Raw genomic sequence first — 23,619 nt, 5'->3', positions numbered from 1 at the left:
AACGAAGAGTGTATTGAAGTAAAAGTCATAGTTAATAGTGAATATGTGTTCCCCATTCTAAAGTGTTAAAAAATAATCTAGGATATAAATGATTGGTTATTGTCCAGCAGTGTACTTAATGTGTTATTTTCTTCTGTATGTCACTATTCCCTGTATGTACATGTTTCAAACACTACTTTATTTGCTGTAGACAGAGGCAGAAGAAGTGCATTCAGAGTTGAGAGTGAATGAGGCAGAAAGTTTCAGTGAGGCTTCAGAGGTAAGATTATTTACAGCATTGTCTATGATAAGATATTTCTTTTAACATAGACTAATCAGACGAATGTATAACAGAACAGAACAGAATAAAGAAGTATGTGAATGTGCAAGTATCCATTACTGTGTGCCATGTACTCTATACAACACTCACAAAATACAATCTGAAATATGTAAACAATAGTACCCTTATAAGCACATCTTTGTAACTTATACTCAAAAAGGTGCACATTAGTACATTAGAGTACCAATATGTACCGTAATGTACAACTATGAAACTTTTTGGGGTAAATAAGGTACAAAGATGTGCTTTTAATGGTACTGTCCCAGTGACAAGCTGTTGTATTTCTTTCTTTTTCTTTTTTCTATCTTTCTTTCCTTCTATTTTATAATCATATATAATAATATAATCATAAAGCATATTAAGCAAAAAGGTATGATTAAAAATAAAACCTGTCAATTAGACAAGGGTTAACTGAAAAAAAAAACAACAACAAAAAAAACAGGTATAACACTAGACATTCCGTCCCCCCCACTTTTGAAATGATGGCTACGCCCCTGGTACAATCCGAAACAGAACCTTGTAGAGGAACGCGAGTAAGCAGGTTCCCCATGAGGTTCCCACCGTGCTGCTATGGTTACTCCTCAAGCAAATGCATTGTTTGTTTATTTGTATATGTGTGTGTTGTCAAAGGATTAATCACGATTAATCGCATCCAAAATAAGTTTTTGTTTTATATTTTACAATACACACACATGCATGAATATATTTAGGAAAAATGTGTTTTATCTATTAAATATATTTTTATATAATATAATATAAATTATATGCATGTATTTACATGTAAATATTTTCAAAATATATACAGTATATTTGTGTTTATATATAGACTATACATATAATACAATAATAAATATACACAGCACACACATTATGTAAACAAACTTTTATTTTGGATGCGATTAATCTTTAGACAGCACACACACACACACACACACACACATATATATATATACATATAGTAATCTGGCAAAAGAAAAAAGAATAGGCTACTTAATTTGCTTTCAATGTCCGCACGTGCTGTGTCATGTGGATAAATATGACTAGAGCAGTTTGCACTTTCCAATTTATTTATAGCCACTCCATATTACACATAACGACCCTTTGACATTGAATAGTAGCACATTCGGTTTCTGAATGTCACTCTTGGCTTAATATAAAACAGCGGTGACAGGGATAGGGGCCATTTGAATGGCCCCCCATTGAATTATTACATAAAGGGATGCTTTCATCATGGGAATAAAAGGAGGGGTTGAATCCCCTTTCCTGTCACTGGCATTCAACAACAACCAATGCAGCTTTACTAACACTTTTGGCATCGTGCTCCATTATTAACCATCTCCGAGATCTCTGACAGCACCATCAATCCACTTATTTATGGCATTTGTTTGAAAGATCTCATGTAAAGGGGCGGTGTTTTCCTCAAGCTATTTAAACCGCCTACTAACCTGGAGAGCAACAGTTTTCCTGCTTTCTGTTGGGTAACAGGACAGACACTTCAATATAACCAACTAGTCATTCACTCCGAATTTTCTGAAGCAGTATTAGTCTATTCGGTGGTTATTTTTTCACATTCATCCCAGAAGAATGGACTTCGACTTGCCTCCTTCTCTTCCGGTGAGCGGTATCCCATGGGAAAGGGTTCTCCCACCGGTATTCCCTCGGTGGAATGGGAAAATCGAATCTTCTTCATGGACCCCGACCGAACTTCTAATCCCGGTTTCTGAGCACACCGGAGCAGCACAGGTGGAGTAATACGTGTTATTATAAACATTCTCTGTGGCAACTTGTCACTGTATGAAACACTAGCCTATAGAATATATTAATTATAAATAAAACTAAAATTTTATTATTATTTTATGAAATTTAATTACGAAAAGTCTATCTTAGTTCTCATATTTCGACTTTTACAGTGAATTTATCAAAATAAATTTAGCCTATATTAAATGTATGTTGCTCTTCCTGAACTCCATTTAAGGTAATAATATATATATATTATAATTGCATGATATAAAGAATTATATAGTAGCAAGTGCAAAAGAACTAGTGGTAATAATGAAAAAATAAAGCTATTTTTAATAAATAAAATCATAATTTTAGATCTAGAATTTAAAAAAATATATATATAGGCCTACTATAAAATAAATAAATAATGAAATCTTTAATTTTCTCTGTAGTAGAGTTAGAAATGGATTGTGTTCTGGCAATTAATTAAATTCACTTTCTCTACAGGTGACCTGTGATCAGAAGGGATTCACTGTGCAGGTTGATGTGAAACACTTCAGTCCCGAGGAGCTGCTGGTAAAAGTGGTTGGAGATTATGTTGTGGTCGAGGGAAAACATGAACAAAAAAAGGTAAGATACCCAGTGGCTTTTTTCTTTTCTTTTCTAACTCTGACTTCTGTATTAACATGCATTAGGACTATCAGATGTTAAACCTGCTATAAAACACTTTATAATGGATATCTGAGATATGACGTTTAAGAGCATTATACATGTGTGTTCAATCCTAGGATGGTTCAGGACTGGTGACTCGTCAGTTTAACAGGCGATACCGGATCCCGAACGGAGTGGACGTCACGGCACTGGAATCAGCCATGTCACCGGAAGGCATGCTAGTAATCTCAGCACCTCTGACACAAGGAGACAATTCCAGAATATTAAATCACACCGGACCATGATGTGCACACACACGCAGTTTCCTCCACACTCATGTTTGGATTTTTTTCACTGTTTTAGTTCTTAATGTGTTAATGCAAGACACTTAAAGCTCCCATCTTCTGGGTTTCTCACCTAATGCAATGGTAAAGACCAAAACAGACTTGCTTCCTCTCACTCCCCCTTGTGGCGGTGGACTGCTCATCTCAAATGCCAATTCCAAACATCCTTGATTTCAAGCCAACAAGATCGTATCACATTTTCTTCACACTTGCTGTCGGTTTAGCACACAGCCGGTAAGAGCAACAAATTTGTCCTCAAGTTAGCAGGGTCTCTCCACATCCAAACCCAAAAACCCACATTTAGTATGGGAACCATTCAGAGATGGCCTGCTTATTCAAACAAAAAGTCACGGACTGGTCAGTTAATCTTGATAGGCTATGTTGAGATTGTACAAAATTTTTAAAAAATAAAATAATTATGTAAGTGTTAATTTAGTTCTAATATTTGTGTGATGTACAGTTTGAATATCAATAAATATAATGTACCACCCTTGTTTATTTGCAAAGGTCTTTATTTAGAAATACGTTCGAATCCACAATATAAAACAATAATTAAAAAAAACCATGATAACGTGAAACATATTGCATCACTGATAAACCGGTGCGTCAGAGCTGCTGGAGCATCTTATCAACCTCACTGGAAAATAAAAAAATTAAAAACTGATCAAGCAAAAACTTATATGTCGTTAACAGATAAAATATAGATATTCTCACCAAAGTTGTTCCTTCACCCATTTCCTCTGCTGTCTGAGGACTTGCAACAAAGGATCGTCTTCAAACTCCTGCCCATCTGAGTCTGTATTTAAGATTGTGATATCAGGATAAGTGGGGAAAAAATAAAGAAAAACTTCTTACCTTATTTACATAGACTACCCTTCAAAAGTTTGTGGTCAGAAAGTAGTTTTTTTTGTTGCTGTTTTTTAAATAAATTAATTTTGCATTTAAAATATCATTTTTTTAATGCAACACTGCATTAAATTGACCAGAAGAGACAGTAAAGATTTTTACATTGTTACATTTTTTATTACAAATAAATATTCTTCTGAACATTCTATTAATCAAAAATCAGGAATTCAGAATTCAACTTTGACATCACAGAAACAAATTATATTTTACATTTTATTCAAATAGAAAAGTTATTAAAATTGTAATAATATTTCACAATAATACTGTTTTTACTGACCACATAAATGCAGCCCCTTAGTAAGCATAAGAGACTAATTATAAAAACATTCCAAACCAAACCCAAACTTTTTAACAGTAGTCTATTTTTAAAGGGTTGAATCTGTTGTTCTAAGCACACTCCGAAGGGTCAATCCTGCTATTTATAACAGGTTCAGGCTAAAACACTCCACCCTTGCGTGACCTGTTAAACACACATCGTGCAGTTTTACGGCTAGTTTAAAGGGAATGCATGAGGCCTTCCTACCGTCTGCATCCTGCATGAGTTGACCTATGACCTCCAAGGGTTGCTGTACACCGGAACAAGAGGCAACAGGGGACTGTGGTGGTGGAGGTGGTGTATATACTGGGGAATCTGAAGAACTTGGAGTCTTGCACTGGCTTGGAGAATCTGTCCCAGCAAAAAGCACCTCAGAGACAACCTGTCAATGTCAAGGATGGTGTTTACTTTCTTCCGTTTTGATTCACAAGTAGAAACGAAATAAAGCATTGTAAAACTTTTCAATGTTTTTACAAGTCTTAAGGCTGCATTTATTTGATCAATACACTGACAACAGCAATATCGTGAAATATTACATTTTAAAATTCCTGTTTTTATTTGAATATATTTTAAAATATAATTTATTCCTGTGATGCAAAGCTGAACACTCTTCAGTGTCACATGACCTCTCAGAAATCATTCTAATATGCCAATTTGCTGCTCAAGAAACATGTCTTATTATTATCAATGTTGGAAGCAGTTGTGTTGCTTAATATTTTTGTGAAAACCATGAAACAGAATTTAATGAATGGGAAGTTTAAAAATAATGGTTTGTTTGTCATTTAATTTATTTGTAATAAAAAAATGTTGGAATGTAGAAGCCTTTTCTGTCACTTTTGATCAATTTAATGCGTCATTGCTGAATAAAAGCATTGATTTCTTAAAGCGATATAACATATTCATATAATATAATAATATAGGTGCCATTTTAAATGATTAATAATTTAATTAAATTAATAGCTTAGGGTTCAACAGCTTCAGACACTTATAGTGCATCATAAAACAAACTCACAAACCTGTCCCAGAGCATTATGTATAGGTGAAGGTGGTGGAGCTCGATTTCCAGACTGTCCTCCTCGTGCCGAACTTTGACCCTCTTCCTGCCACCTGCTTTTTCCACTCGGCTCCTCCGGTTTGCAACTGACCCCTTCATGACCCCTAGCATGCCTGACCCTCACTGCACTGCTGCCTCGCTCATCACCATCTCTACACGGACATGAAGAAAAGAATGTGCAAATGTTTAATATTAAAACATTAATATTACAATTACTTGTCATTAAACATCTGTCATGTTTTGCCTGGTTTGGTCACAGTCTGATTTGGACAATTATGCAAAACAAATTACCTTTCAGATTTTTTCTTTCGGCTTGAAGGTGCAATCTTCTTCTCATGTCTCTCATTTTGAGTCTTTTCTTTGTCTCTCTTGTGGTAAGGGGCTGGCCACCGCTCCTCTGTGCTATCAGAAGTCTGCAGAGATGGAGAAGAGGACGTCTGCGTTCTGCGGTGATCTGCTGTGGTGTCTGGGATGCTGACTTGTGTTCTGATTGGCTTGTGATGTTGTGGTTGGGCAGAAGGGGTTTCCAGACTCGGTGTGACAGATTTCCTGGAGGACATTCTCTGCTGCGGAAGGGGTTTGGGTTGGATATCGGGGTCTGGTTGCTCATCGGGCTGGAGTCTGGAGACGCTGGGGCTTGAAACTGGGAGAGCAGACTCAGGGACTGGAGAATCGAGGCTAGCGAGGGTGACCGGTGTGAATGAGAGGTTTGCTCTCTGATGAGACGTGCTGTTTAAAGTGCTACAGTGTGCCTTCTGAAAGCAAACAAAAGAAGAAGATTAGATTAGAAATGTTAGCATACGATTTTCTTTGCATAAAGTAAAAGTGAAAATCTAGTCACTTTCTAATTGTGTCCAGTTCAGGAGAAATAAAACTATGTTAAATGTAAAATACACAACTAACTTTATAACAATGCATTTATGACAGTAATACAAGTAATCAACATTTAAAACTATTTCCATGTTTTATTGTTGATTAAATATCATTATGGCACAAATTCATCTGATGGATATAATTTTAAAAAACACTTATTTTCAATATTTTCAGAATGAATGACATTATGCACAATATTTTTAAAAGATATTAATAATTAAAAATGCCACCTATAGAATTTATTGTATTATAGTTTAAATGTTTGGAGCCAGTAAGGTTTTATTAAATAAATTAATACTTTTATTTAGCAAGGACACATAAAACTGATCAAAAGTGACAAAAGATTTATATTTAAAATAAATATTTTAAACTTTTAATTAATAATCCTTACAATGTACCACAGTTTCTGCAAAATATAAAACATCACAACTTTTTCAACACTGTTAATTATAAGAAATGCTTCCCGAGCAGCAAATCAGTATATTACAATGATTTCTGAAGGATCATGCGACACTGACGACTGGAGTAATGATGCTGAAAATTCAGATTTGCCATCACAGGAATAGGCTATGTTGATATATATTCTGAAAGATTTAACTGTTGGGTACAAATGACTGAAAAAGAGATATCCTGATATGTTCTGTGGTGTTGGTTCACCTGGTTTGGTGATAGAGGTATATGGAGAACAGAATTGTGGGAAGGGGCCTCCTGACTCCATTGTCTGGCCTGTTCCATCTTCCTCCTTAGTCGCCACTGAAACAGGATGTCATCTTCACGGCGGACACCTGACCTCTCTGAACAAACCGCAGGAGGAGGAAAAGACGTTCCCTCACAGAGACTGGGCTCTACAATCACTTAAAGAGACAGAAACAAACAAAACAATGCTCTCATGCACTTTTATTGCACTAATATAAATATACCTAGCACACCAAAATGACACTTATATCCGTTTCTGTTTGTTTTTAGTGAACTGAGTGCGTTTACACAACCATTTCTGCTTTTCACTGCATTTGTGGTTAGAGGTGTGGGTGTATTTTAATCTGATAAGGGTGTGTTTTTAAAATCCGAAACACAAACATGTTCAGTAAGAGATAAATTGTGTGTGTGTGTGGCAGGTAACAAGATGATGTTTCTGTGTTACAGCTGTTACTTACTGTTGGTTGAGCTCATTAAGGTGGACACGAGTGGTCTTTGGACCGGCACATCCGTGCTTACGGGGGAGGAGAGATCAGAGGAGCCCAGACCCTCAGAGCTGATAAGCACTGAGCCACTGCTGAGCGAATGCTCACTGAAAACACATACAAATCATCTAAACTGTTCAAACCTAATGAAATCCCAAGATGGAATATGCAGTCATAATGCAGTCACAAACCATGAAGTTAAAGAAAATTCATCAACACCTAGGAACCTTTATTAAACAATCAGGAATTTAACCATGTTATAAAGTGACTTAAATTCCTTCTAAGATTAATTATTAAGTTAGGAGTTTGAACTTTTTTATAAAGCAACCAATAAAAATAATTAAACTATTTAAAAATAATAATAAAAAAAAAAAAACATAAAATAAAATTGAATTTATTAAAAATAAATTTATTTTGATTAATATGTACACAAGTTAATTGTTTGAGAACATGATAATATATAATATAAATAGTGCTGTCAAACGATTAATCGCATTCCAAAATAAAAGTTTGCTTACGTAGTATGTGTGTGTGTGTACTGTGTATATTTATTATCAGAATCAGAATCAGAATCAGAATCAGAATCAGAAAGGACTTTATTGCCAAGTGTGTTTGCACACACAAGGAATTTGTCTTGGTGTTATGAGCTTCCAGTACAGAAAGTACAACATAGTGCAGACAACATATAATTAAGGTGATAAAGAACACTAATGAAGAGAATATACAATAATTAAGGATAACAATAGTAATAAAAATAAAAATATACAGAAAAGAGACATGACCATAGACAGAACTGTGAATGTGCATGTGTCCTATGTACAGATGAAGGTTTGATGGGTTATTTACAGATGTACAGTACCGGGGTGTGTTATGTGTTGTTCAGGTGGGATACGGCCTGGGGGAAAAAACTGTTCTTGTGTCTGGCTGTTCTGGTGCTCAGTGATCTGTAGCGCCGGCCAGAGGGCAACAGTACAAAGAGAGAGTGAGCTGGGTGTGAGGGGTCCAGAGTGACTTTCTTAGCCCTTTTCCTCACTCTGGAGGTGTAAAGCTCTTGGAGGCTGGGCAGAGGGGCACCGATAATTCTCTCAGCAGTCCTAACTGTCCGTTGTAGTCTTCTGATGTCTGTTTTGGTAGCTGAACCAAACCAAACAGTTATAGAAGAACATAGGACAGACTCGATGATTGCAGAGTAGAACTGTTTCAGCAGCTCCTGAGGCAGGTTGAACTTCCTTAGCTGGCGGAGGTATTTATATATTATGCATATATAAATACACACACATACAGTATATCATTTCTATTATATATAAATATATTTAATATATAAACATAACATTTTTCCTAAATATATACATGCATGTGTGTGTATATACACATAATAAATATACACAGTACATACACACATATATTATGTAAACAAAATCTTTTATTTTGGATGCGATTAATCGTTTGACAGCACTAAATATAATATAATTGTTGCCAAAGTTGCATTTATTTGATGAAAAATACAGTAAAAACAGTAATTTTGTAAAATATTACTACAATTTAAAATAAGTGTTTTACTGTATTTTGAAATGACACTTATTCCTGCGATTCAAAGCTGAATTTTCAGCAACATTACTCTAGTAATCATTACTTTAGTAAATCATTCTAATATGTCGATTTGCTGTGCATTAAATATTTCGTATTATTCTTATTATTAATGTTGAAAATAATTGTGCTGCTCAATATTTTTGTGGAAAATTATTATTTTTTTTTTAAAAGAACAGCATTCATTTGAAATATAAATGTTTTTTTAAACACTGTAAATGTCTTTTCTGTCACTTTTAATCAATTTAAGGTCCTTGCTGAATAAAAGTACTAAATCTTGTTTGATTGTGAAACTCCCATATAGACTTTCACACTTGAACATTCAGTCCTGGTATTCAGACCCCCACCCGTCCCCGTCTTGAGTGAGTGTGAGTTTACAGTATCTCTCACCTCCTCTGCAGTAAACGGCTGGCTCGCTCCTGTAGCTGCAGTATCTCTGGTTCTTCCTGAGCACAGTGGGATGATTCAGATAATGTCTAGAAAGGAAATGTGTGGTGGACATCCATGAGATTTATCAACAACAATAATACTGTCACTAGCAATAACAGTCACTGTATACATGCAGCGCTTTATGACCAGGCACTGACGTTTAAGGACAGACTGAGATATTTTCCATCAGGCACATTAAATCATCCTGAGGAGAGAACCACGAGTGGCATCCTGCAATTCAAAAGAGGGAATCTGGGCCAAGGGTTGCATAACAGCTCTCTGTTGTGCGAAATTTATAAATACATAACATTTGATGCTCAACAGTGATCTGATTATATTCAGAGTTCTTCTTCCTTTAAAGGGATAGTTCACCCAAAAATGAAAATTGTCATCATTTACTCACTGTATAAGTTTGGAACGACATGAGGGTGAGTAAATGACAAAATTTTCATTTTTGGGTGAACTATTCCTTTAATGCTGAGGTATTTTAGAGCCGTTTTCATTAACATATAAGACAGAAAGTTAAGCAAAGCATTACAATATTGCCCCAGCTGATCTGTGCAACATAGTAACATGATAAAATAGGGTCAAATAAAATTAACAATTCATTTAGTGAATTTATCCATTTATAAAGTGATATACAAATGTTTGGGGTGAAAGTTAGATTTTTTTTTTTTTTTTTGAAAGAAGTTGCTTATGCCCACCGATGCTGTGAAATAAATACAGTGAAAACAGCAATATTGTGAAATATTGTTAGTTTAAAATAACAGCTTAAGATATTTTAAAATGTAATTTATTCCTGTGATGCTAAGCTGAGTTTTCAGTAGCTATTACTTCAGTGTCACATGATCCTTCAGAGATTATTCTAATATGTTGATTTGGTGCAAAATAAATAAACCTTACTGACCTCAAACTTTTAAAGGTAGTGTGTATATAAACTTCTTCTCTAAATAAAGAACCTCATGGTGGAAGATTTTCCAGAAACTACCACTAGACAGCGACAGTCATCCACAATGCTACAGTACAGCATCTGGCAACTTGTGAAAATATACTGTCTTCTTTTATTTTTTTATGTCATGAACAAAATTCAGCTGCATCTGCAACATATAAAAGCCCTACAGCAATATAACAAACTGTACAATATTTGTCATCCTCTTTAACATATGGTCAAAATGCCTTCAGCTCTTCTAGGCAAATCAGTTGTTCAATTTATGCAAAACTCACCAGCATACTAAGGTCAAGCATGTGTCTAGCTGGAGACAGTGTGGTTTCCTCATGCAGTGGCCTTGAGATTGGGCTCTGGGTGCTGGGGGGGCCATCGTTCATGAGGTCAAGTGGTGCTATAAACAGGATATGCATAAGTAAGACTCCAAGTACAAAGGAAGAGTGAGATTTGTGCACTGAAATAATTTACATTATCAACCCACCGAAAACGTATTATTAATAACAGATGAATTCTTCAAAGCACACCTCTGATATATTTCTCTGATGGGTGTGTTGGTGTTGAACTGGATGGAGGGGATGTGGACATCCACCAAAACGGCTGGTCATCTTCTGCATCAGTTGCCTGAAGGCGTCTTTCTTCTCGACTCTGTGGCTTTCCGAAACGGAAGCGTTCAATGTACCTTGAAGGATTTAATTGCAAAAGGATGTCAAAAAATTAACAAGCAACAACATACCCTTTCAAGGTAAACATAACGTTTGCATTAAACACCCCGGGTATGCTCGTCTGAGAATAATGTGTCACCACATGTGCCAACATTACTTCAGCTTTCCTTTAAAAAGAAAGGAAGATACCGTTTATATTTGAAATGAATGGTTCACTGCGTAGCAAATGGTGAGTGAAATTACTCTATTATAAAAGTGCACTTCCAGATGTAAAAATGTTTTTACAACAGACCTACCATGACCAAGATCTTTAATATATTTTAATGTACTTATTTAAAATACATTAAAAACAGTAATATGATTAGAATTGAAAATAATTGTTTTCTATTTGAAATTTCAATATGTAATTTATTTTGAAGCTAATTTATAGCATAATTACTCAAGTCTTCAGTGTCACAAGATCCTTCAGAAAAAATTTTAATATGCTGATTTGCTGCTTAGGAGACATTTCATATTTTTTATCAATGTTGCAAACAGAACGTTCAAAAGAACAGCATTTGTTTCAAATATAAACATCTTGTAACATTATAAATGTCTTTTCCATCATTTTTAGTCAATTGAATGCATCCTTGCTAAATAAAAGTAATAACTTCCTTTAAAAAAACTCACTAACCTGAAACATTTAAACAGTAATTTATCCCCCGGTTTCACAGACAAGGCCTAAACCTAGTCCTAGACTAAAATGCAAATCTGAGCTGTTTCAACTAAAAGAAACTTGCACTGACTGATCTTAAAACACATCAGTGCCTTTGTTTTGTCTTAAGATGCACACCAGTAAAGATTTTTTCTAAGGCATGTTTATAAAAAATGACTTAAATGTCCTAATTGAACTATGGCCTAATCCTGGTTTAGGCTAAACCCTGTCTGTGAAACTAGCAGTATATCTCTAAATATAGCCAATAGTTGGATATCATACCATTGTTGCTTCATGGGGTGAGTAGTTCAGATACGCCTTGTTTTCCAATTTTAAAACATTCTGTTGGTTTGTATCAAAGGTTTATTTATAATCAAGTGATATTGCCATTAGAGCACAATGATTTCCCTTACTTTGCAAGAACTGAGGGTTCCTTTGCCTCAATTATTGTTGGTGCAACCATGTTTCTCATCGCTTGTATCTGAGCTTCAGAGCAGGCCGAAGTGTTAATGTTGTCTGTAGAGCAACTCAGGTCAGTAGAAGGCCAAGACTCGGAGTAGCTCAGCTGGCATTCAGCAGAAGGAGGACAGAGCAGGACACTACGTGATCTTTCATGGAAGATCTGGTCCTCCGTCATCAAAGGTAATGCCGGAGTAGGAGGATCTGAAGGACTGGGTGGCTCAGTAAACCGGACATGACTCAAGGCCTGCAATGTGCAATCCAAAAAACAACATCACCATGAGTTTATGCAAGTTCAAACTTTGTTTTTCTCATCTCAGCACTTGCAAGTTATAATTGCATTGATACACCAATCATTTGTCAAGGCAGTTCCAATAAGAGCTAGACTAGACACTAGTTTACTAAATAGTGGGCAGTGCATACTGTAGAGAATAAAATGCACTACGCAATGGCGAATGTTTCAAGTAGGAATACTTCCTACGTTGCAGTTTTTGTTCTCTAAAATCTATTTGTTATGTAAACATCGTGCGGGAAATGTAGAATTTATCCAAGGCAAACCAGAAAAGAGTCACACAAAAGGCAGTTCTCTCACCAATCTTTTTTGTGGCTTTGGGATTTTTCTGGCTCTAGATGGACTGTAGTGGCTCCTGGACAAAGGGGGATCCGGAGGAAATGGATTTTGTCTTGTGAAAACAGCTGCGCCGCTAAGAAAAGTGACATAGTGTAAACACAATGTAAACAAGTTTAATCTGACAGGATTTGACATCCAACCCACCTTGATCTCATAGTGTTCGTATAAACCTGTTCTGCTTAATAAAAACAAAGTAAATAAAAAATAATTCTGCTTAATTATACTGTAGCATCCATGAATGTCTAAATAAAGACACGACAGTTTAACGAAACTGCATTATGCTCCGAATGACAGTGTTCCTGTGTTGCATGAGAGTATCTTAACCGTCGCTTCATTACGTTACTATGGGATTAAACGGTCTTTTAGCTCACTATTTAACAAGCTATACGCTATTTAAACTCTCAAAAACAAACTAGATCCGAATATAACCATAAACTCATTGCAAACATGTTGTATAGTTTGATGTTTCTCAAAAAAAGATTTCCGCTTACTTTTCGAATTGTGTGACTGTGTTGTATGGGATTTGTAGTCCGAGAACTGTTGTTTACATTGTTGTCGAAGACTGTTGACCAACCAATAGGGTTTCGTATTTTGTGATCGACAGCAATTTTAACCAATAAGAGCGCTGGGCTCTCATTTGCTGCAGCCAATGACGAGCCGGGAATCTCATTGCGCGCGGAAGAGGAATGTCGGATTGTAACAGAAGCGGCTCGTCGTCAGTCTCTCAGCTAAGGATTGGAAGGTGAATAGTGTGTTGTTTTGTATTTATGAAGTATTTTTACGTTCCCAAATGATGTTATTTAAAGTTTTGTGGTATGGTTAAGGGATTCGGCGAAGAGTTTAAATACCTTAATCAGGAATTTAAGTGGTTTTCTAGCTAGCTAACGTCAGCTGCCTGACGTTATATCATTGTAGCTGATTAGCAAAATAATAATATCATGTTTCTCTTTTGCAAACGTTTGTACTGATTTTCCGAATATATATATGTAGTATTCAAACCCCTTCATTTTTTCACGATTTATTATGTTGCAGCCTTATGTTAAACTGCTTTAAATTGTTTTGTTTTTTTTCCCACAACAATCTAACGTTACGTTACACTACAAACATCATAATGACAAAGCAAATCACAGGTTTTTAACATTTTTGCAAATTTATTAAAGATAAAAAATTATTCCATTGCATAAGTATTCATACACTTTTCTGGGACAGTTGAAATTTATCTCAGGAGTATTCATTTTGCTTGTAAATGTTACCACACTTTGAGTGAAGCTAACCTGTGACAAATTCAATTGAATGGGTATGATTTGGAAAGGCACACGTCTTAACGTGTCTTAAAAGGTTTAACAGCTGAAAATGCATATTAGAGCAAAGACCAAGCCCTGAGGTAAAAAAACAAAAAACAAACTGCCTGTAGAGTTCAGAGACAGGACTGCAAACCATAAATCTGGGGAAGAGTTCAGAAAAAAAATCTGTTGCATTGAAGGTTCATAGAAACATGTAGCCTCCATTATCCATAATGGAAGACATTTGGAACAACCAGGACTCTTTCTAGAACTGGCCTCCTGGCCAAACTGAGCAATTGATGGAGAATGGCTTTGGTTAGAGTGGTGACCAAGAAGCTGACACGCTAGTTGAGCTCCATGAACATATGTGGAGATAGGAGAAACCTACAGAAGGACAAACATCGCTGCATCACTTCACCAATTTGTGCTTTATGCCGGTGTGTCCAAACTCAATCCTCTCATCAGTGAAGACACATGAAACACACTTGGAATTTGAAAAAAAAAGCTCAGACTGTGAGAAATAAGATTCTCTGGTCTGGGGAACCTCAATTCCAAGCATCATGTTTGAAGGAAAGCAGGCACTTCTCATCACCTGCAGAGTACCATCCCAAAAGTAAAGTGTGCTGGTAGCAGCCTCATGCCGCAGGGCTGTTTTTCAGTGGCAGGGACTGAGGGACACATCAGAGTAGAAGAAAAGCTCAATGGACCAAAATGTATAGATAGCCTTAATGAAAACCCAGAGAATTCAGAACCTCAGACTGGGCAGAAGGTTCACCATCCAACAGGACAATGACCCCTAATCACACAGCAAGAGTGGCTTATAGACAACTCTGTGAATGTCCTTGAGTTGCCTAGCCAGAGCCTGGGCTTGAACCCAATCAAATATTTCTGGAGGAACCTGAAAATGTGTGTCTGCCCCCATCCAACCTGACAGAGCTTGAGACGTGAAGAGGTGAGGTGAAGAATGGCCAAATTATGATGTGCAAAGCTTGTCGCATCATTCACAAAAATACTTGAGGCTGTAAAGGTGCTTCAGCTAAGTACTGCCTTAAGGGTTTAAATACTTATGCAATGTACTTATTTCAGATTATTTTATAAATTTACAAAGTTTTGACAGTTCTGTTTTTGCTTTTCATTATGGGGTAATTTAAAGCAGCTTAACATAAGGCTGCAATATAACAAAACTTGGGGGAAAAAACTGTATATAAACACACACTAGTAATAGTAGTGTGGATGGATGTAGTAGTAATTAGAATTGTAAATGCAGTGTGTGTATACACACTCACACCCTTATAAAGTATATCAAACTGCAACAAATTAACTTAATTTTACATTAATTTTGTGTAACCGGTTTCTTTTATATTAGTCACATAGTAATTAACACATCACTAAATCCTCATCTGAATAAAATTACAGGAAACAAAACAGGAGGTACAATGCTTCACTGTAAAATCAAGACTGAGAAAACAGGTGAGGTTACAAACATAAGCTTCTTTTTACATTTCTATTTTTGTATGTGGAGTGTTTTGTGTGGTAAAAAAAAAGTTTCTTTTCTAGATGCTGGGGCTCGAAACCGCCTTGATGCAGTATTGCAAGGTCTTGTTGAGAGGAGTGACAATGAGAGGTTAGTGCATTAATGTGCCTTGAGCTTTAAAAGCTTCAGATGGTAACAGTGAAGCTACAAATTGATGCAATTAAAGCTCATTAGTGATGGGTCCACTTTAGAAGAGTGTCTCAGTGTAATATCTTACTGCAAAAATTTGTCACTAAAAGTGAAAGTGCTGCAAGATGTAACATAACAGTTCGTCAGAACAAAATTAATGTATGGTATACAATGGTAGTGACAGCGATTCACTTCAACATTTCTCAATTTTTTTTGGATTTTTCGATAACGATAATCAGACAATATTTTGCTGAGTGTGTTACTGTGCTGATATCTGACTACCGTGGACAGCTGCAGTTTTTGATATACTTCATACTCTGTGTGGTCAGTTCACATCTTTTCATAGCCTTTTATGGGCAATTTTAAGTGAAAGTGAAGTGACATATGGCCAAGTATGGTGACCATACTCGGAATTTGTGCTCTGCATTTAACCCATCCAAAGTGCACCCACACACACTCACACACACCTGGAGCAGTGGGCAGCCATTTATGCTGCGGCGCCTGGGAAGCAGTTCGGTGCCTTGCTCAAGGGCACCTCAGTCGTGGTATTGAGGGCGGAGAGAGCGCTGGACATTCACTCCCCCCCACCTACAATCCCCGCCGGCCCGAGACTCGAACCCGCAACCTTTGGAGTCTGACTCTCTAACCATTAGGCCACGACTTCCCATACTTTTTTTTACCTTTAATAAAGCAATTTTTTCTAAAAGTGTGCATCTTTTGAGTCAAATTGTTACATTTTATCAGTCAATTAGAATAAGACATTTAGCCTGTTACCAAACAAATGAAACCAGTATCAACAAAATGAATCTTTGCAGAAGTTGCATCTGAAGTGGCTTTTAGATGTATTTACACACTGTTTAATGCAGCTCAGAGGGACATGGAATGCTTTAACCTGCAGTTACTAATGTATAATGTTGTGATATTTTAAACATAATACATTGAATACTGATATTTGCAATTATTTTAAAATGAAAAGATACTTTGAATGTGAAATTAAAATCGCCAGTAGGTGTCACCAAGTCACTGTTAATAAGTCATTGCTACTGAACCGAATCATTTAAATGGTTCATTCATTCAGAAACGAAACACCGTCATGTTGCTCAGAGACACAAAACAGTGCTGTGGCTGTTTGGAGTAATTTTTTTTTTTTTTGTTAGCAAAGTCTAAAACGTATCTGTTGTATAAAATCAAAATCACATTTATAATCATGCTTATTTTTGAAGAAAAATCAGCACTCTTCATGTGATCTTAACTATATGAAATTATAGAATTTTGTGATCATTCTTAGTGCATTTTATTAGACTGAATCATGCAGTGAATACTCTAAATGTGCACGTGCTCTAGTCTGGACTTCATCACTTAATGTAAGCGTGCACTCCGTAGGCGTTTAGTTTGGTTTTTGTAAAATACTCGATAATGTCAAATTATATATCGCTAAAACAACAATTACGATATTATCGCAGACAATATATATCGCACACCCCTGCTTCGACATATTGTCACGAAATGTAACCTATATTATTGCACAGCTGACTTTACTCGCATACATACTGTACACTCACTTGTTTTATATTGTCACAAAATGTTAATTATCACCCAGCTCTACTCTTCCAAATGTGACTATAAGACATGGAGATATTATTAAAATTTACATTTTTGTAATGCTGCTTTGTATTGTGAAAAGCACTATAGAAGTAAAACCGAATTGACTTTACAGTTTAAATATAAAACTTGTGTAATCTATTTTAATAAAATTATATTTTTAACATTTTCTAATGTTAAAAATATAATTTTATATAGCCAATATAATTTAACTTGGCAAAGAATCGCCTATCAATAACATATTTTACTCCCGTTCTGTATCCTGAGAAAACACGAATGTCACGTCCGCCACCTGCATCCCTAAAGTATTTGGAACCTTGTGTTTTTTTAATTTTCCACAGAATTGGAGAACCAGATATCTAGGACAACAGGAAGTTATTAAGAAATCTGAGCAACTGGATTCTCTGTAAATAAAGGCCATTTATGGCATCCCAGAGATTTGGTTCCCACTGAGCTCAGAACAATATTTAGTGTTGATTAATGGCTTTCTTGTTAGAATCCATTTACATTTCAGCTGTCTGAATAATTGCCAACCTGATGGTCTGAGGTTGTTTACTGCTATAATTATGTTTGTGGAAATACTCTCTTGCTTCTCTTGTTTCTCTTGTTTTCTTTTTTTTTAAAGGGAAATCAAATCAGTGATCATCAACAGTAATGCTTTAATTTGTTTCCTGGAAACCTTTCAGAGTATCCGGAATTGTAACAATTCAGGAAAGGAATACTGGCAATGCATAACTTTTATAAAGTAGAGAGTAGTTGTTTGGGGAAAATTGGCATTTGTATAATCCATTGTGCTCTTTCTTCCTTTTCCTGCAGAGAGCAGAATGAAGAGGATTCTGGGAAAATAGTGGCAGACTCTTTGAGCAAGTATGCACATACATTGTTTTTGTTTGACTGATATAAACATTTTCTTCTCTTGACCAAAAAGGTGTTTAAAGGGGTCATATGATGCTTTTTTTAAAGATCATTATTTTGTGTATTTGTTGTAACAGAATATGTTGACATGCTTTAATGTTCAATTATTTTTCAAATACTGTACATTATTATAGGTCCTCTATGCCCCGCCTCTCTCAAACGTGTCGTTTTCTACAAAGTCCCTCCTTCCGACAAGTGCAGTCTGCTCTGATTGGCCAACTGGCACAGTGCATTGTGATTGTCAGAGCACCGCAAGCACTCGTCGGAAATGTAATGTCCCTTTCCATAATCGCGAACTTCATCTTTCAAAATAAATGTAAAGAAAAATGTAATAATGTCCGTGAGTCGTGTGACAGACACAGTGATGAAAGCTTGTATGTGTTTGCACACAAGCCGCGATTAAGAAAGATGTGACCCTGTCTCTCTCCCTCACACACACACACACACACACACATTTACACACACACACACCGCTCAAAACTCCGCATTTGAACAGTCAATAGCAAATACTTAAACTAATAACAAAACATACAGTCAGAAGCTCCAGATTGTCATAGCAAAGTCAGAATTACCTCCTCTCCTAGGTTCACGAAACGGTCGTTGGTTTAAAATGCGTTGTTGTTCTGTTGTAAATAATCTTAATGATTCCTAAATGCATCTGCTTTCGGAAGGCCAAATAAAGTGCTTTTGCTTTCTCCTAGAAACACACAGCATCTCCTGACATAGCTGCTTCAACACTACTGTGGTTACTGAAACCAAGCCCTCATCTTTGCATGAACATTTGGGTGGCATTACGCAAATATATCCACATCGTGACGTAGACATGTGGGGGTGTGTTTGAATGAGCCGTTTTAGGGGGGCGTGGCAGAGTCTTAACTTTGATAAAGAATATCTCTTTGGTTTTGAGACTTTAGTCTTTGCAACATCAGGGATCTCATCTATGCACACAATCAGCTTGTAACACTCCAAAGAGAAAGGAAAACGGGAAATTGCTTCATATGACCCCTTTAAGATGTAAAATGGTTAAAGATTTATTTAACAGTCATATGTAATGCACATTAAATGTTTTATTCCTTTCTTTTATACAGGGATTTGTCACCTTCTTCTGCAGGGAAAAGGCAAGCAGAATTTTATCTGACCTTTACTTTAAAGGAATAGTTTACCCACAAATAAACAGTTGCTGAAAATTTACTCACCCTCAGGCCACCCAAGATGTAGACGTGTTTGTTTCTTCATCAGAACAAATTTGGAGAAATTTTGGAAATTTTTTATTACGCCACTTGCTCAACAATGGATCCAATGGAGTGAGTGGGTGCCGTCAGAGTGAGAGTCCAAACAGCTGATAAAAGCACCACAAGTAATAGGCACAACCCATTAATTATCGTCTCGTGACATGAAATGCTGCGTTTTTGTAAGAAACAAATTCGTCATCTTTTTTTTTTAACTCCAAAAAGTTCTCTACCCGTAATATTGTTTTCTCCAGAGAAAAGTCTGAATCAGGTGGGAACTATGCACAAATCAACACTAGACAAATATTCTGGTAGATTTTGATGGATTCTCTTGTATTTATAATGGATTAATAGATATTTTGGCCAGAAGTGACGCTTTATAGTTAAAACGTCTAAATGGTGGATTTGTTTATTATAAATGCACAGCTTTTCACTTCACATGACTTTAACTGATGGACTGGAGTCGTGTGGATTATTGTGATGTGTTCTGACGGTACCCATTTACTGCAGAGCATCCATTGGTGAGCAAGTGATGTAATGCTAAATTTATCCAAATCTGAAAAACCATTGTAAATATATCATAAATATTCAATGTCAACTAGCCTTACTGCCCAGCTGTGTGTACACTTCTTAGGGTTCTTCAACATTCGAAGTGTGCTTGTAAATATTTACAATAGTGATATTAACAGAACAGCCAATATTCATTCCTTAATGGTTTGGTAGAGTTTGCTTTAACAGACCCCTTTTGCCTTTCACAGACCATCTTCACGATTCCCACAACACAGAAGGAAGAAGCGTAAAGAGATGGATGATAGTCTGGCGGAAACCAACCAGCACAAACAAAGTAAGACCACTGAAGGAGCAAATAGTGACGGTGTGTAGGTTGAAAAAAGGTCAATTTGAAATGAATGTCAATAAGTGCAGAATTTGAATTCTCCCAATGTATATAGGCAATTTAGTATATTAAAGATAAGTCAAATGTTTTATAATTTCTGAGAAACACCATTGGGTTTTCATATCAGTCAACAATGTGGTGGTTGAGGGAGTTTTATTTCAAGCCAAGGTTTAGAGAATTAAATGGAAGGGTTTTTGTTTTTCTGTCTTGATCTCGTAAGACCCATTTCCTGTTTTCTTACATGCTCCACATCTTGTCTTCTCCATCAGATGCTTATATTATCAAGTTATTTGACCGCAGTGTGGACTTGGCTCAGTTCAGCACCACTACACCACTCTATCCCATTTGTCGAGCGTGGATGAGAAACAACCCATCTATGAGAGAGAGTACAGCGCCCAGCCCCCCTCACAGCTCTGGGGAGGACGAGGTCACACCCAGCATTCGCTTTGCAATAATTTGAAATACTCATCCCCTTCAGATCATTGAACTACTCAGAATAACACAGTTGTTTTGCAGTCTATATAACTGCACTTGGAAATAATGTTGATTTTCCAAGATGGATGAGTTCCAGGTTAAATACAAGCTAAAATCTCTCTTTTATTGCCATTTGCCACAAATAATGACAATTGAATGACACAAAAAAAAAACATGCTTCCAGTAACGTACTTAATGTGGAACTCAGTAGGCCCACTGTTCTATTTTATTAGAGCATATACATTGTGCACTAAAATTTTGTTTATTTAAAATGTTTACAATATTGTGGAAGTGGGACTGTTTTTGTTGGTGGATGAACTGCTGGTTATATAAGTCTGGCATTACATGGAACTCCACAGAGTTCCCACAGTCCTAGAAATACCAGGGAATTTTTCCCAAACTTGGAATAGTCATTTAATAATTACAAAATAATACTAATAATGATCTATAAAATATTTTTTTATGAATTCTCATTGGATCAAATGACTTGAAAATGAAAAGTCAATATGGGACCCCTGATGTAAACAGATAGTTATGTCAAGAACCCTTTACATATTTGTTTATTTTAATGTTTATTCCCATACTTGTTGCACTATAGACCAAGTTATTAAAAAAAAAACATAGTAAACCAAAGTAAAACCATAAAAAAACGTATTAACATAAAAGATTTTTAGAAAAGATTTTATAAAACTTTTTTAAATGTATAAATGCTCATTTAAGGTGTAGTTGGCTCACCTCATTTTTCTCTAGTCGTAGTTTGACCTTGAATCAAAAGAAGAATAAAAACTTGTGTTTTGGCACTGTAGTATAAAATATTATATAACTCTCCAGTAACTTTAATAGTAAAGCTGTTATCAGTTGTTGCTGTTAATAATACTGCTACATCCGGCTACATTTTACCATCTGAATTCAGTGACCCAGTGGAGAGAGAAATTAATCTCTTTCCTTTGAATTTGCCTAAGACCACTGAGAAATGACCTTGGCTTCTCTTGAAAAACAAACAAACAAAAAAAGTATATATATAAAACGAGTGATTTATGCCAAAACAAGCTTTACAATTGGGGGAAACCACTCTTTAATTCTTACTCTTTCAGATGACTGACATGCTGAATGGCAAAGGACAGAACGTGTACAGGCTTCCTCCACCTGTTTCCTGTCCAGCAGGTTCAGCTGGTGAACCTGTCAATCTCAGAATTCCACCTGTAGAAAAAACTACAGAGAGCCAGGTGAGCCGTGGCAACTGCTGTGCCACACAGTCTACAGGAAGCACTAATCTTTCTTTAAAGATCTGCATTTACGCAAACTGGATGGGTAAACCTGTTTGCAGACTGAATTGGTCTTGTCATCTTTTAAATTAAGTTTGCAATACTAATGTTGGTAAATTATGTGCTTCATGTGGATGTATCCAATTAGTTCTTGCAAGTTCTTTTTGTTTCTCAGTCTGTAGATGCTGCAGCAGGCACCTCACCTCTTATCTTCAATCACATCAAACGCTGGAAGAAAATTAGACAGAAGTATTCTCGTCATTTTATCATTTCTACTACATTTACAGGGGGAGAGGGATATTTACAAATGAAATCACATATATGCTGTTTAGAATTTTTTTTATGTTATAGGTGGAAGGAGGCTTCCAGTAAGAACCAGCTGAGATACAGCGAGAGCATAAAAATCCTTAAGGAAATGTATGAACGTTAGTTCACATACATCACTAGTGCATCTGAAGAAATTCTGTGAAGGCGGTTAAACAAAGATGTCCAGGCATGAAGCCTACAGAGAGTGAAATAATTAAACCAAAATTTTGAATTGAGAGTTAAACTAAATGATTTTGTAATGTCTTTATTTTTCTCTTTAAATACAAAGTTACGAGAACTTCAAATAAATCTTACAGTACTGAAAATTAATTTGATGTGTTTATTCAATAAAACTGCATTAATGAATTCTTTATGATAGCTCTCGGCCCTTTTCAACTTGCAACACTCAATATTTGTCTAGCATCTACCTTTTTGCATACAACACATGGTGGAACTGCACATCCAGTGAGAAACATTTATGGTTAAATGCAGTGAGTATTTATTAAATGCATGTAATTCCAAGCCACACTTTAACACCAAAGGATCCTGTTCAAGCTTTTTGACATTTTTATTTTGAATAAAGTTCAGGCAAAATGAACAAAGGTGAATTATAAGCAGTATGTTGCAAGGCAAATTCAGATTATCTTAAAGTCTTGTTTTGTCCTGACATCTGTTAGGTGTGGAGAAGCTGCATCTTTTTGACTGGAGGTCAGTTGATCTTAAGTGAACGCCGTTTCCAGCACCAGCAGCAGGGACTGTTTAACCCTTTGCTTATTTATATTCCTCACATGAACATATAGAGAATGGGGTTCCGACAGCTGTTCATCATAATCAGGCATCCAGCTATTGCTGCTCTGGCTAAAAATACTAATGAAACACTTTCAAATCACTTATTCTTAAACAACATTGAGAAACGTGCAATGGAAGCCAGCATACAAAAAAGTCAGGATTACAGCAATGACCCAAAAAGCCCAATATGCAATAGCTATATATGAAGATGCAATGATTACAAAGGGGATGCAAATATGACCAGAAGCTTCAGGAGCTTTCTGTTCAAATTAACCTCAAGGGTTATTAAGGCAAAAGGAAGATTGCCACAAATGGATAAAATCCACACAAGCATATACAGATGATCTTGGCTTTGGCTAGAGTTCTTTTATTTTTAATCCACACAATCAATCATGTGCACAGTCATCGGTCCAAACTGATAACG

At 36.0% G+C, this 23,619-nt stretch overlaps 3 protein-coding genes across 6 annotated transcripts; 2 read left to right on the top strand and 1 right to left on the bottom strand.

The window, feature by feature from the left end:
- The first annotated feature begins 1,435 nt into the window (after positions 1-1,435).
- LOC306854559 (alpha-crystallin A chain-like) lies at positions 1,436-3,584 on the top strand. Its single transcript, XM_079392688.1, has 3 exons — positions 1,436-2,062; positions 2,549-2,671; positions 2,830-3,584. Exons 1-3 carry the CDS (start codon positions 1,904-1,906, stop codon positions 2,995-2,997), a joined length of 450 nt encoding a protein of 149 aa, XP_079248814.1. The 5' UTR covers positions 1,436-1,903; the 3' UTR covers positions 2,998-3,584.
- LOC306854558 (uncharacterized protein) lies at positions 3,538-13,306 on the bottom strand. 3 transcript variants are annotated; one of them, XM_079392687.1, is made up of 14 exons: positions 13,266-13,306; positions 12,919-12,949; positions 12,736-12,839; positions 12,098-12,390; positions 10,853-11,007; positions 10,607-10,722; positions 9,344-9,429; positions 7,340-7,473; positions 6,843-7,039; positions 5,604-6,067; positions 5,275-5,464; positions 4,466-4,640; positions 3,751-3,832; positions 3,538-3,673 (listed from the first exon to the last, which is right to left on the bottom strand). In XM_079392687.1, the coding sequence occupies exons 4-14, from the start codon at positions 12,319-12,321 to the stop codon at positions 3,643-3,645; spliced, it is 1,854 nt and encodes a 617-aa protein (XP_079248813.1). In that variant the 5' UTR covers positions 12,322-12,390; positions 12,736-12,839; positions 12,919-12,949; positions 13,266-13,306; the 3' UTR covers positions 3,538-3,642. The 3 variants fall into 3 exon arrangements, with proteins under 3 accessions (XP_079248813.1, XP_079248811.1, XP_079248812.1); XM_079392685.1 differs by having other exon boundaries at positions 12,736-12,847; positions 13,266-13,300; XM_079392686.1 differs by having other exon boundaries at positions 3,768-3,832; positions 12,736-12,847; positions 12,919-12,952; positions 13,266-13,286.
- Positions 13,307-13,442: 136 nt separating this feature from the next.
- Positions 13,443-22,777, top strand: LOC306853877 (protein lin-37 homolog). Of its 2 annotated transcripts, XM_079391542.1 has the most exons (10): positions 13,443-13,516; positions 15,474-15,527; positions 15,615-15,681; positions 18,139-18,189; positions 19,326-19,355; positions 20,225-20,310; positions 20,631-20,788; positions 21,930-22,061; positions 22,276-22,349; positions 22,452-22,777. In XM_079391542.1, exons 2-10 carry the CDS (start codon positions 15,494-15,496, stop codon positions 22,528-22,530), a joined length of 711 nt encoding a protein of 236 aa, XP_079247668.1. In that variant the 5' UTR covers positions 13,443-13,516; positions 15,474-15,493; the 3' UTR covers positions 22,531-22,777. The 2 variants fall into 2 exon arrangements, with proteins under 2 accessions (XP_079247668.1, XP_079247667.1); XM_079391541.1 differs by having other exon boundaries at positions 13,446-13,516; positions 22,276-22,777.
- The last annotated feature ends 842 nt before the right edge of the window (positions 22,778-23,619 follow it).

This window comes from Barbus barbus (assembly GCF_936440315.1).
Source record: "Barbus barbus genome assembly, chromosome: 34".
NCBI classification, from domain to species: domain Eukaryota; kingdom Metazoa; phylum Chordata; class Actinopteri; order Cypriniformes; family Cyprinidae; genus Barbus; species Barbus barbus.
Note: the sequence above shows the minus strand (reverse complement) of the source record. Positions and strands in the feature narration are given on the sequence as shown.